The sequence below is a fragment of the Asparagus officinalis genome, chromosome 9 (genome assembly GCF_001876935.1).
Source record: "Asparagus officinalis chromosome 9, Aspof.V1, whole genome shotgun sequence".
NCBI classification, from domain to species: Eukaryota; Viridiplantae; Streptophyta; class Magnoliopsida; order Asparagales; family Asparagaceae; genus Asparagus; species Asparagus officinalis.
In genome coordinates, this window is record NC_033802.1 from 10,544,506 (window position 1) to 10,558,631 (window position 14,126).

Here is a 14,126-nt window from a genome sequence, read left to right on the forward strand (position 1 = left end):
TTCTCGTCTAACCCGGTAAACCAAAGTTTACATGTAGAGAGCCCATACCTTGACATTCCTTTTTATAGACTACAAAAAATATATATATATGCCTGTTATAGTTTATACAGTGATCTGCTTCCAACAGATCTTCAGATGTTCCCTCATTCCCTCTATCTGCAAAACTGGATTATGTCATGCCTCATGAAACAAGAACTCGAACATACGTTCCTTCTCAAGTTTAAGAATACACTGCATCTATGAGATCATAGTCTACGTATAAGCTTTCAAGAATAAAATATAATTAAATTATCAGCACACTATTCGAACTGCGCCACTCTCTGAAGAAACAAACTTCGGCTTCCGTGTGACCTGCTCCAAGCACTGGATAACATCCCCAATCTGGAAATCTTCGCAATCTTGAATAACAAGTCCGCAATCATTTCCCTTGCCAACAGCATCAACATCCTGCTTCTCTCTTTTAAGTGAAGCACATAAACCCTCGAAAACAACCTCCCCGCTTCTCAAAAGTCTCAAGGTTGCTGATTTTGTGAATCGACCATCGATGATTCTACAGCCAGCAATTTTTATGTCTGGGCCTTTTGATTTACTCCGCCCCTTCAGTTCAAAGATGTTTAGGACCTCGGCTTCGCCTGCTACATGAGTCTCGAGTGTCCCTGGTGCCTTTTCGACGATGAAGTTGCCCATTTCTTCTAGGAGATGGTATATGACACGATGAGTACATATCTGGAAATACGAGAAAATTGCCATAGTCAGATATCTGATTGTCCAGACAGTAATTGCAGATGGTCCAGGTACCTCAATCCTTGTCGTTTGTTCTAGTTTCAAGGGATTTCCACCATCACAATAGCGGTTTTCAAAATATATGGTGGGTTTAAATACAATATATTGAGAAAATTGGATATTTCTAAAAACAACTCTCCAATTAGGTGTCAAATATGGCAATGTCGAAATGGAAGAATAGTAGTTTAATCGCCCACCCCACCCCCACCCCACCCCACACACACACACAAACAAAAACAAAAAACAAAAAAAGGTGAACGTAGCAAATTGTCCGCATAGTGACTATTTGACAATAATGTAAGCAAATCTCAAGTACTTCAAGTGTGCACATAGCAAATCCTAAAAGTATGTTTTCAGCTCACGCCAACGAAATGTTTCTACCACACATGAAGTGCCAAAAGTGATAGTAGTACAAATAAAAAAGATAACTTCTGAGCAAAACTGGTTACCTTAATGTTAGCATGGGTTGCTGCTTGAGTAATTGCACTTGATGGACTACGTATGTTGAAGCCAACTATGCAGGCATCACAAGCTGTGGCCAAATCTACATCAGACTGAGATATGGGCCCAACACCAACATGGACAATGTTCACAAAAACCTGCCAGAAAAAGATTGAATTAGCCTGAATAAATATCTTATTACGCCCAAAACTAATACGAAAGCAGAGTTAATATTTAGTTAAAAAGAAGAATGTATGCTAATTCACCTCCAAGTAGAACACACCTACATGTATATACACAGTGAAAAACGGTGAGAACATCCGAATGTAATTCCAATAGATAAAGAGTAGTGACTGATAACCCTACTACAAGTGCTAATACTACTTTTGTAACTTGTACTAGCACAAACAAAAGGGTGGGGTCCATAGTGACTAACCATTTTTCTTAATAATTTCCAAAACAAAAGATCCCCACACATTTGTCAGTGGTAGTACAAAAGTAGTATCGACATTGTAGTACAATTATCATTTTCCAACAGATAATGCTTGAAAGTCTGAAAACAATTTTCGTTGCTACAAATGTGCTTCAATTTGTCTTTCTCACTTTGAGCATGCATAATCACAGACACAAAGTACACTTCACTAGATAAATTAAAGTTTCAAAGTAAGATCTAGAAAGAAATATTAATGGTTCTTCAAAAGATGATAACCTGCACATGGCAGAATCTTCTATCCAGAACTAGCTATACATTTTCAACCATATCAGCAGAATGCAAATGAGGCATAAACCTAAAGAATGATGTGGCACAAATTAACAGAACTGCACAATGTAAAGAACTTGGACTTTGTGACCTTTCATCATATTATCAGAAGGGACCAATGATATGGGTGTATTTTCTCTTCGGGAGCTTAGCGATCCTCATGGGAGCTTGAGGATAGAAGATTCTCATGGTAGCTTGAGAATAGAAGCGTCAGGTTGAAGCATGAAACGAAATGGCAGAGCGCGAAATCGAAGCGTCCAGTTTTCAGCTCATGAGTCGACTGAAGCCTGACATGAGTCGACTCATGAGTTGACTCAAGGTTGGCATGAGTCGACTTACGAAACTCACTCTAGTTAACAAAAGTTTCTGCTGAGTCGACTTATGAAATCATGAGTCAACTCAAGGGGGTTCGTGCACGTTTGAGTCGACTCATGACGGGTTTGGGCTGAATTCTAGGTTCCTGCTGGGATTTGTTTTTTAGGGTTTGTATAAATTAAAACTCTGTTGTTTAGGGATGCCTAATCAGAATTTCGTGAGATTTGAGATTAGAGAGGGTTGTTCTCTATTCTAGAGAGATTGTGAGAGAGATTTGTAAAAACAATTGATACTCATAATCCGGAGAAGGTATTTTCCTTCGCCAAAACTGAATTATCTTGTGTTTTCTATTGTCTTCTTTTCAACTCATCTTTGATAATTCCGCAATTAAAGGTGATCACACGGGGACTCGTATCAAGTTGGTATCAGAGCGATCAGATCCTATGAAGGGGGTATCTTGTGGATGGTCCTCACTCGATCGCAATACAAGAAACTAGGCGAGATCATCATTTCTTTGGAAAAGATCCAGAAATTAAGGAATAAGAATATGACTGAAAGTGACAACTCATTGAGACTTGGAAGCAGATCGAGACGATAGGGTCGACTCTCATACAACTCGTCGATCTCATCCATGGAGGGGACAAAAATGGTGAATCTTCTTCCAAGTCCAAGAAGAAACCCGTAGAGTCCGATGGGGAGAACGAAACTTCAGATTCTGACGAGGAGGTCGAGACTGTCAAGACTGTTCCACATCAAGGGGGTAAAAGTACTTACCAGAATCTAAAGATAGATTTTAGAGTGGTGATTCATGTTTATGATGGGAGTGTCGACAGTCGAGAGGCTTGATGATTGGATTGAACGGATGGAGACTTAGTTTACTCTTTATGGCTATTCGTCAAAAGAGAAGATTGTTTTTGTGACATTGAAGCTTTCAGGGCACGCGTTGACGTAGTGAAAATCCTACTAGAAGCAGGAGAAGAATGCAGTGTCGTGGAACAAGTTCAGGGAGCTACTGAGGAAGCAATTTTACCCGATAGGATTCCTTGAGGAGCGTAGGTACAAGTGGTACGGTTTGCACCAAAGATTCAATTAGACCGTTCAAGAATACACTACGAAGTTCCAGCAGCAGGCGATGATCCTCAACATTGCAACGGAGGAATACTTCATCTTCATGAAATATATGACGGGTCTGAATGAATACGTCTGGAAGGAGATGAACCTGTTCACGGTCGAGTCAATTGCAGAAGCGAGCGTGAAGGCTATTGTCATTAAGGGCAAACAGAAAAAGGACAACGAGACGAAGAAAGATTCCAAGAAAGCTGGAGGCAAGTCTAGTGGGCTCTCAATCTAAGGAAGAAAAAAAAAGAGTGATCCGGGGAAGACATAATTGACTTGCAATCACTGTAAGCAGACATGGTACATAGCTGATCGGTGCTGGGAAAAATATCATCATCTGAAGCCGAAAGGGTTGAAGAAGGGGAAAAAGGCATACGTGATAGCACAGGGTCCGAAGAAAATTCCCGGGATGACGGAACCCAACAGTCTTAACCTTATGGCGGAGAAGCAGACCGCAAATGAAGATGAAGATCCCAGAGAGCAGCTCTTTGTTCTTAAGTTACAGGTGAAGACCAGCTTGGTTGATGTCATCGTTGATCCAGGGAGCCAGAAGAATTTGATATCTGAGGCCTTGGTTTAGAAGCTGAGATTAAAAACGGTAAAACATCCGAAACTCTATCCTTTAGGGTGGATTCAGAAGGAGGCGGATTGAGTGTGATCAACCAATGCACTTTTAGATTTGTACTCCACGAGTCGTATATTGACGAGGTCACGTGTGATGTCATTCTGTTGGATGTTTGCCAGGTTATACGAGGCAATCCCTATTTATGCTATTTGTGGGATAGATACGTAGTCTACGACCAGCGGACCCAAAAGTATACGTTCACCAAGGATGACGAGCAGTTCATATTTCGTTCGGCATCTCTTCCACAGGAGACTAACTTAGTGACGGTGACTCAGACGAAGAGGCTAGTGAATACGAGCAAGAAGTTTGTATTGTATTCATTAAGACTTGTGAGGAGCAGCTAAGTAGGATATGCTTGACCACCTTGAGCAAGCTTCAGGAAGGAGATCTTGACAAGTTAAAGGCCAAGTATGCAGATTTATTTTTAGAGATCGTGGGACTACCACCATGACGGGGTGTGGAACATGAGATTATGCTGACAGGCGAGAGTTTCTTGTCGAATATAGATCTATACCGCACATATGTACAGGAGACCGAGGAGATAAAGAAGCAGGTTCAGGAGCTTTTGGAGATGAGAGTGATAGTGCCGAGTTGTTCACCTTACGGGTCGCCGGTGTTGTTGGTGCCCAAGAAGGATAGAGGCTGACGCATGTGCGTGGATTATCGAACGCTCAACAAGATAACGGTCAAAAATCGTTACACACTACCACAGATCGATGATCTTATGGACCAGTTGGAGGGAGCGAGGTTTTTCATCAAGTTGGATCTGAAGTCTGGTTACCATCAGGTGAGGATTCGGGAAGATGACACTTGAAAGAATGCGTTCAATATCAAGCAGGGTCTGTTCGAGTGGTTGGTGATGCTGTTTGGATTATGCAACGCTCCGACGACCTTCATGAGACTTATGAATGATTTGTTACGACTTTTTATAGGGATTATATAATAGTTTACCTCGATGATACCTTGGTGTACAACAGGATCTGGGAAGAGTATCTTGATCATGTTGAGAAGATGTTTGAAGTGCTGCAGAATGGACAACTAAAGCTCAATAGGAAGAAGTACGAATTTGGGAAGGACGGGTTGGTGTATCTCGGCTTTATTTTGGAGAAGGACCAACGGAGGATAGATCCATGCAAGATGACGGTGATCACGAAGTGACCGACACCTAGGACAGTGACGGAGATGAGAAGCTTCATAGGGGCTTGTCAGTATTTTCATAAGTTCATTCGATATTTTTCAACTTATGCGGCACATTTATATGGCCTTACGAAGGCGAAGGTTCAGTTCGAGTGGGGGAGAACGCATGAGGCTTTTCAGTTGCTGAAGAGGAAGATGTCGGGAGCACCGATGTTGGCGTTACCTAAATTGCAGAGGACCTTCAAGGTAGCGACCGACGTTTCTAGCTATGCTATGGGTGCTGTGTTGATACAGGATGGGAAGTCGGTAGGGCGCTGTGTTGATACAGGATGGGAAGTCGGTGGAGTATCATACTGAGATGTTCACAGGTGCTACTCAGAACTATCCTACCTACGACAAAGAGTTTTATGTACTTTATCAGGCGATCAAGCATTAGAGGATGTGTTTGTTGGGTAAGGAGGTGATTGTGCACTCGGACCACAAGCCATTAGAGTTTCTACATATCTAGATGAAGCTACAACAGGCACGTCACATGAAGTGGATGTCCTATTTGATGGTGTTCAACATCATCATTAGGAACAAGAAGGGGACGACTAACAAGTTGGCTGATATGTTATCTCAATCACCAGTGAGGGCTTTGTTGGTGACGACGCGTATTCAGTCCTTGATTCCTTTAGAGTATGTGCAGATATACACATGCAGTAAAGACTTCAGTAGTGTGTTCGAGTAGGTGAAGGCTGGTCGAAGAGGGGAGTACGAGCTTGGAGAGGATGATTTGTTATATTGTGGGACATCGTTTTGCATTCCGGAGGATGATGATAGGTTGTAGTGGATTAGAGAGACACATACATTACGTGTGCAAGGTCATTTTGAGATTCAAAAAGTGCTTCTCAATTTACGACGTCATGACTTTTGGCCGAAGATGCTAGAGGATGTTACCAAGTGCGTTGGAGGGTGTAAGCTATGTTGCATTTCAAAGCCTTCTAACAGGAAACGGGGATTGTACCTACCATTACTAGTGTCTTCTAGACCGTGGAATAGCATCTCTATGGATTTCTTAGGAGGGTTGCCAACGACCAAGCGCGAACATGACTATTTATACGTTGTGATGGACTGGTTCAACAAGATGGTGATCTTGATTCCCTGCAAGAAAACCGTAACGGGAGTGGGTGCAGCGTAATTATTCTTGAACATGTGTGGAAGCACTTTGGGTTGTCGAGTTCGATTATTTCGGATCGGGATAGTCGATTTCTCAGGTATTTTTGGGATTCTTTGTGGAGTTTGATGGACACTAGATTGACGAAGAGCACGACGTTTCATCCACAAACAGACGGACAAACAGATGTAGTCAACCGGACTATGATACACATGTTGAGGGGGTATAATTTCAGGCATCCCAAGACTTGGGATGAGAGCTTACTATATCTTAAGTTTGTATTCAATTGGACTATTCATGGATCTTCGAAAAAGTCACCATTTGAGACGTGCTACGGATTCTTACCGCTAAGTCCGTTCAATCTCGTGTTTTCTAATGAAGCTATGATCGACGGCAAGTGAGTGAAAGATAACGGGCTCAGTGATTTCTGGAGAAAATTGCACATATTCATGTTACGGCTGAAGCTCAATTGAAGAAGTCACAAGCTAAGGCACTGTTTGACAACCAAAAAAAATATCTTATCTAAGAGCTTGTGTCTTATTGACTTAGTCAATAAGCTAGTAGAGCTGTTTGGTGACCAAAAATAGGAGTAGATTATTTTAGAGATTGTGTCTTTTGCAAGTAGCTTTTGAAAAGCTACATCAAGTAGCGTTTGTCTTTGGAAAGGAGCTGCCAATTTTTATCTTCCGTTTTTGCCCCTAATAATTCTAATTTTATATCAATAATATTGCATGTCTTTTTTAGTCATTTAACAAACTTAAGCTAGTTGTACAGCTACTTTTGCCAAACAGCTCTAGTCAATCAGCTAGCTACACAGCTAACAGCTTTCAGCTATAATTTCACAGCTTTCAGCTAGCTTAGCAGCTTTCAGCTATAATCTCGCAGCTTTCAGCTAGTTTTGCCAAACAGAGCCTAAGTATAAGGCGAAGTATGATCATCATCGAGTTCCTTATAATTTTGACAAAAATAACATGGTGTGGCTGAAGTTGAGTAAGGAGCGGTTAAAGGGAGAAGGAAAGAAGTTAAAGCCTATACGATATGATCCGTTTCGGATTCTCGATCAGATTGGTGACAACATCTTCAAGTTGGATTTACTACCTTACTTAGGCATGTATTCGATGATCAATGTCAAGTACTTAAAGTTGTTCGAGCCTCTATTGTTAGATGATGAGGGTAACGACAAAGGGATCTTACCGCATGTTGAAGACTTATGGTTTGATAGAGAAGAGACGCTGAAAGAGGATTACATTTTAGAGCGGAAGGTGACTACGACGAGACGCGGGACAAAGGAGTCGTTTCTGATCGGACATCAATGTCAGGTTCCTAGCAAAGCCAGGTGGTTCAACAAAGAAGGAGCTCAAGAGTTTCCTCAACTGAAGTTCTAACTTGAACGGGACTTCAAGTTCCTAAACTGGGGGAGAGGAAGCCATGATATGGGTGTATCTTCTCTTCGAGAGCTTAGCGATCCTCATGGGAGCTTAAGGATAGACGATTCTCATGGTAGCTTGAGAATAGAAACGTCAGGTTGAAGCATGAAGCGAAACGGCGGAGCGCGAAATCGAAGCGTGCAGTTTTCAGCTCATGAGTCGACTGAAGCCTGATATGAGTCGACTCATTAGTCGACTTACGAAACCCACTCCAGTTAACAAAAGTTTCTGCTGAGTCGACTTATGAAATCACGAGTCAACTCAAGGGGGTTAGTGCACGTTTGAGTCGACTTATGACGGGTTTGGGCTGAATTCCAGATTCCTGTTGGGATTTCTTTTTTAGGGTTTGTATAAATTAAAACCTTGCTTTAGGGATGCCTAATCAGAAATTCGTGAGATTTGAGATTAGAGAGGATTGTTCTTTATTCTATATTGTAAGAGAGATTTGTAAAAACAATTGATACTCATAATCTAGAGAAGTTATTTTTCTTCGTCAAAACTGAATTGTCTTGTGTTTTCTATTGTCTTCTTCTCAACCCACCTTTGATAATTCCGTGATCAAAGGTGATCACACGGCGACTCGTATCAACCAATTTCTTTATGAACCCTAATGGTAATTATGACCTTTCAGAATTAGTACATACCTGGGGACTATTTAGACTCCTCAATGCATCAGTCACAGCTTGAACAGTGCCTTGAACATCAGCTTTGACTATAATAGGTAGTTCAACTCTTACAGGAGCGTCTTCTGAAGGATCTTCAATCTCAATTCTCTCCTCAATAACCTTCCCACGCCTATCTTCCATCTGTTTCTTTTTCCTCCCACTACTTAACATCTTCGCTCTTTCCTCTGAATCCACAACCACAACATCGTCCCCAGCCATTGGAAGACCTTTCAAACCTTCAATCTCGACAGGCATTGATGGCATTGCTGATTCAGCTACTTTTCCTCCCATATCCCTAAGAGCTCTTATTTTCCCCCATTCTGCTCCTACAACAACATAATTCCCAGAAACTAAGGTCCCCGACTTTACTATTGCAGTAGCCAAGGGTCCTCGACCTCTATCAACCCTTGCTTCAACTACATAAGCTTGGGCAGGACCTTCTGTTCTTGCTTTCAGGTCCATCAACTCCGCCTGAAGTAGTAAAGCCTCTTCCAGCTTATCCAACCCGAATTTGCTAAGAGCAGAGACTTCAACAACCTGCACATCACCACCCAAATCCTCCAACATTAATCCCTCTGAACCGAGCTGGATCCGGACCCTTTCAGGGTTAGCTGCCGGCTTATCGCATTTATTAATCGCAACCACGATAGGAACATTTGCTGCCTTTGCATGAGCCACAGCCTCTAGGGTTTGTGGCATGACACCATCATCAGCTGCGACTACAAGAACAACGATGTCGGTGATCGCAGCACCTCTAGCACGCATAGCACTGAATGCAGCGTGTCCGGGGGTATCGAGGAATGTGATTGAAGCACCAGATGGCATCGATACGATGAAGGCGCCTAGATGTTGTGTGATACCGCCGGCTTCTTTGGCGGCAACGGATGTTTGGCGTAGGGCATCCAAGAGGGAAGTTTTGCCATGGTCGACGTGGCCCATGACGGTGACAACAGCTGGCCGTGGTTGAAGAACTGCCCCTTCATCAGAAAGCCGCCTTCTAACATTTACACCAACTTCCTGCAGTAAATGAACTTGTATCAGTATGTATATCAATATTTCAAGCTTAAAATATGGAATATGTGGAATTAGAGCCGACATTGAAAAGGCAGTATGATGAATTGATAGCATTTTGCTTCTAAATGCAAGGCCTCATTCCATGGTTCAGAATGACGGAAGCTAGACATGAAACATTGTTTCATGATCTACTTGCGACATTCAATAGGGGGAAAACTTAGACATTCATACTGATAATAAACAAAAATAAAAATCATGGCAGATAGTCTCAAGTAATATAAAACAAAAAAGGCCAAAATAAGACGAGGAAGTGTGAGCATGCATTTAGTAGTAACACCAATCTGAAAGCATGTTTGGCTACCCAGGCAAGGTGAAATTGTGAATTATCATTCACAAAGTAGGTTAATCCGCTTTTGGATGTTTGGTACCAACCATTCAAGTGGATTTTTTGGGGGTAAAATGCACAAAAAATAATCTGGGTACCCCCACGTTATTTTTTATGTAATATTATAGGGTCGCCGCGGGAAGGGGAAAAAACAAAAAATCCATAAAAAATCATGATTGCATATGTAACCCAAAAGCTTCAAAATTGATATACCCCAACTCTTCCATAATTGCATATTTACCCCCAATCTTCATAATTGCCAATATACCACGCAAATCTTCAATTTTGAGCTATTATACCCTTCAAATGCAACCAAGTTTCTAAATTAACATTGTATGGGTTACTTGACCAAAATAAACCTTCTCTCCTTCCCAACTGCTACAGCCCTTCATCTTTCTCCTTTTCTCAAAGATTTTAAGGATATTGGCAATTATAAAGATTTAGGGGGTGACTGCAATTATGGATTTTTTTTGGGTGGCGCGATTGGGGTTACACTGGCAATTATGAAGATTTGGAGGGTAAATATGCAATCAGGGTATATTGACAATTATAAAGATTTGGGGGGTAAATATACAATAATGGAAGATTTTGAGGGGTACATAGCCAAATAACTCTAAATTATAATGCATTAGGTTGACCACATGCAAATACCATTATGCCCCTCACGTTTTCACAAAATCTCAGACCATGCCCCATGTATTAACTTCCAAGTAAAAACCCATTTATATTCAAATCCATGCTCTTTTGGCCATTAATCATTATGACCCACCCATTTACCAAAAAGTTAAGTATGAAAAATAGGTCATATCCACCAAACTTACCACACATTCTGAGTTATACCGTAAGAACGTGGGTTTATAATCCACAGACGGATTATAACCCAAGTGCTTTATAACCAGTGTTCCCAAACATGCTATGAATATAATTTTCCAGAGTATAGGCAATAGTTGTAAAAATCAAACACATACATACGGATTAAAAAATAATGTGGTCCATAATAACAAAGATACTTAATTAGGACTAGGGACTTCTCTGTGAAGGAATTATCAGCCATATCTATCAAATGAATGAAATGCAGAACCATAATATACTGTCAGAATAGAAGCCTGATACTAGAGCAGAACAAAGGCACAAAAAAAAATCTAAGAAACGCATAAATACAGCAAGTCTGCAACAACTTCTGTCTGAAGATTAATGTTGGAAAAGTGGGTCCTACAAAAAAATGAGTGTGAAAATATACTTAAGAGTCCGAACCAACATATTTAATTCAACCTGTTGAATGAGATAATTCCGACCAAGGAAAAATATAGAGGTAACATTTAATAACAAAGTATTGAACGCCCAGCCTCAAAGGTTAGTGAACCTAGTACTAATATTTCATCCCTGCTTTAATTAATTCAAGTCCTATCTCATCTAAAGGCGCCCAGGATGGAAGAAGCGACTAAAAGTTGAGAGAGTTTAAAGGTAGACTTCGAAAATCTTACAATTAGCAAGCAAACAACCACCCTATCAAAACGATGGCTTCTGGACAAAGCATCTTACTTCTTAGTCCAGAAGGTCTGTGAAAAGACCTACCTAATCAAACAGCTAAGTATGGATCAAATTTCCATTAGGAAAACTAGAGTAGCAACAAAAGTAGGTTAACATTTCATATAAATGGATCAACTAAAGTTGTGAGTTATACCATAGCAACCAGTTCTGCAACATCAATACTGATGGGGTCAAACTCTGAATCAACTTTTTCACCAACATTTATAACTATGTCTTGCAGAACATCAGTGCCAGCACCTGTTCGCTTAGCTAGCTCACTAAGAGTCATCCCTTCAAAGATCTCAACTATTTTGTCACGAGAGGACTTCACAGTTAGTTTTTGTTTTGGAGGTACATATGGTGCGTCAACAGGGGGTTGGGTCCTAGTTTCTTTTTTTATACGTCGCTCTTTCTTCGGAGTTTTTAAGCCAAGCACTGCCTCTTTTCTTCTCTGTGCCAGAACACTCGAACTGGCATGAAACATCCTATAGAAAAGGGGGGAAAATCACACTATCAGATAGTCAACAAATATATACAAGAAACAAGAATGTACAAAAAGAAAAATGACAGAAGATGAAGGGTTTGAGGAATTGTGGGTTGAGATATCTGAAGTTGAAAAGAATAAACTCGCTACGGACCAGAATTCGTGTTTGTTACTTTTAATCATTGCAGAGAATATTCTAGGTAACATCTGTTCGGGTGTGGCTAATCTCCCAGAGAGATTGGTGGGAAAGCTTGAGTCTTCCAGGGGTTACTTCTTATGTTAACAATTTGTTAAAGTTTAAAACTGAGGAAACAAAAGTAAACCAATATCTTTTTGTTGGAGGAATTGTGGGTTGAGATATCTTAAGTTGAAAAGAATAAACTTGCTACAGACGACAATTAGTGTTTTTTACTTTTACTCATTGCAGAAAATATTCTAGGCAATATCTGTTCGTGGTGTGGCTAATATCCTAGATCTCCTAGAGAGATTGGTGGGAAAGCTCGAGTCTTCCGGGGGTCACTTCTTATGTTAACAATTTGTTAAGTTTAAAAGCGAAGAAACAAAAGTAACCCAATCTCTTTGTTCAATAACTAAAGGTCAGTTAATGAAGAAAAATCCAGAAGAATATTTGTGATGTGGAGGTCACGGTGTTGAATCTCGGAAACTGCCTATCTATATGCGGGGTAAGGTTGCATACATTTGATTCTCCCCAAAGCACACTGCGATGGGAGCCTCATGCACTAGGCCGCTCTCCTTTCTCAAACTAGAAGGCAGTGACGACAATGGACATCTCTTGTTGACAACAAAACAGTAACTAGATGAAGACAGTTTCTGCGAAATGAAACAGCTCCTCTCCCTAGAATTTTTGTAACATCATTATAATGAATTAAATGGGAAATACTCCAGTTCCTACTAAATAGTACAGCACGGCCAGGAAAAAAAAGAACTGCAGCAATCACGTTCAAGCCCTAGACTAAAATATAATCATGAGAAACCTAGCCAGATTGGGTAATAATATTATACCAGTTTAGCAACTAGAAAGTTCACGACTGAGATCCCACAAAGAATATAGATGAAAGAGCTGCATGGAAAAGGGGGATATCAAGAGGAAAGATCTCAGACCTGATATTATGGTTGCTGTTCAGAACTCCATAATTACATGCACCTTTGGGGACATCAACAAAATGGAAATCTGCAAGATACAAACATTGATGATTGATCATCAAACTGTCTGAAACATCAACACTTTCACATCAAAGCAATGCTCAAAAGTATCCTCAGAACCTAAAACCATATGCACAGAATAAGCTGATTAAAGTTTTCTTTTTAATTTGAATCATACTTCAGAATTAAATTAAACTAGCAATGCATCTCAGAAAGATTTCCTCGAACTAAATCAATGGAGAATCAATAAAGATGATCTAAAGAAAGCAACTAATCTCCTTCAAGTATATTCTAAATTCCTTGTGTGTCCCATTAATGATGGATAACAAATCATGCTGATAGAACAATATTTTATGAACAATAACGTGAACAAAATTTTGAGTATTGAAGCCCAATGTACATCACTTTTTCTAGTATTCATAATAAATAGTTAATGTTAACTTCGATTTTTTTTTTTTTTTTTTTTTTTTTTTTTATATACTAAGTATTCCATACAAACATATAAATCATGGTATCTCAAGGTTTCTCTATCAACTTCCAAGTTTCAGTACGCGCGGCTCTAACTAAACTAAACAATCTCGCCGCAAAATTGTAAAACTATATATTGCATGTCTTTAGGCATTTTGCACTAAACAAAACGACTAAAAATTGAAATGCAGTACAAACTTTATTTCATCAATAGCACATTTTCTCAGTTAATCTCGTTGCATTAAGTGAAAAAGGTGTACCCGGTATCGCCTTGCATAAACACGTTCCTCCTCCTCCTCCTCCTCCTTGGTTTGCAGAGAGCAGAAGTTGTGAAATCTTCACATAATGACTCTAAAAAACCAATTTTTATCATAGTTACTCTTAATTTCAACAAAAAACTCTAAGTTCAAGTATTTTAAAATGAAACGAAAAACAAAAAAAAACTGACCTTTTTTCCCATTGTTCTCCATGCCGTCAGCATGAATCCACTCTAAAACAATGATTTAAGCTGAAATGAACAAAATTTAATCTTTCGGGAGATGATGAAGGCGATGACTTGCTGAAGCCCAAAAACCCTAGAAAATTTTGGGGATTTGATGGGTTTTTGGAGGAAGGAGAGAAGGAGGGGGCCGCGACCCGCGTTTCCCGAAGGTAGG

At 40.2% G+C, this 14,126-nt stretch overlaps 1 protein-coding gene across 1 annotated transcript; it reads right to left on the reverse strand.

Moving 5' to 3' along the window:
- LOC109823804 (translation initiation factor IF-2) lies at positions 1–14,126 on the reverse strand. The gene is made up of 7 exons (XM_020390185.1): positions 13,919–14,126; positions 13,731–13,821; positions 12,961–13,030; positions 11,509–11,839; positions 8,405–9,442; positions 1,233–1,382; positions 1–726 (listed from the first exon to the last, which is right to left on the reverse strand). Exons 1-7 carry the CDS (start codon positions 13,949–13,951, stop codon positions 292–294), a joined length of 2,148 nt encoding a protein of 715 aa, XP_020245774.1. The 5' UTR covers positions 13,952–14,126; the 3' UTR covers positions 1–291.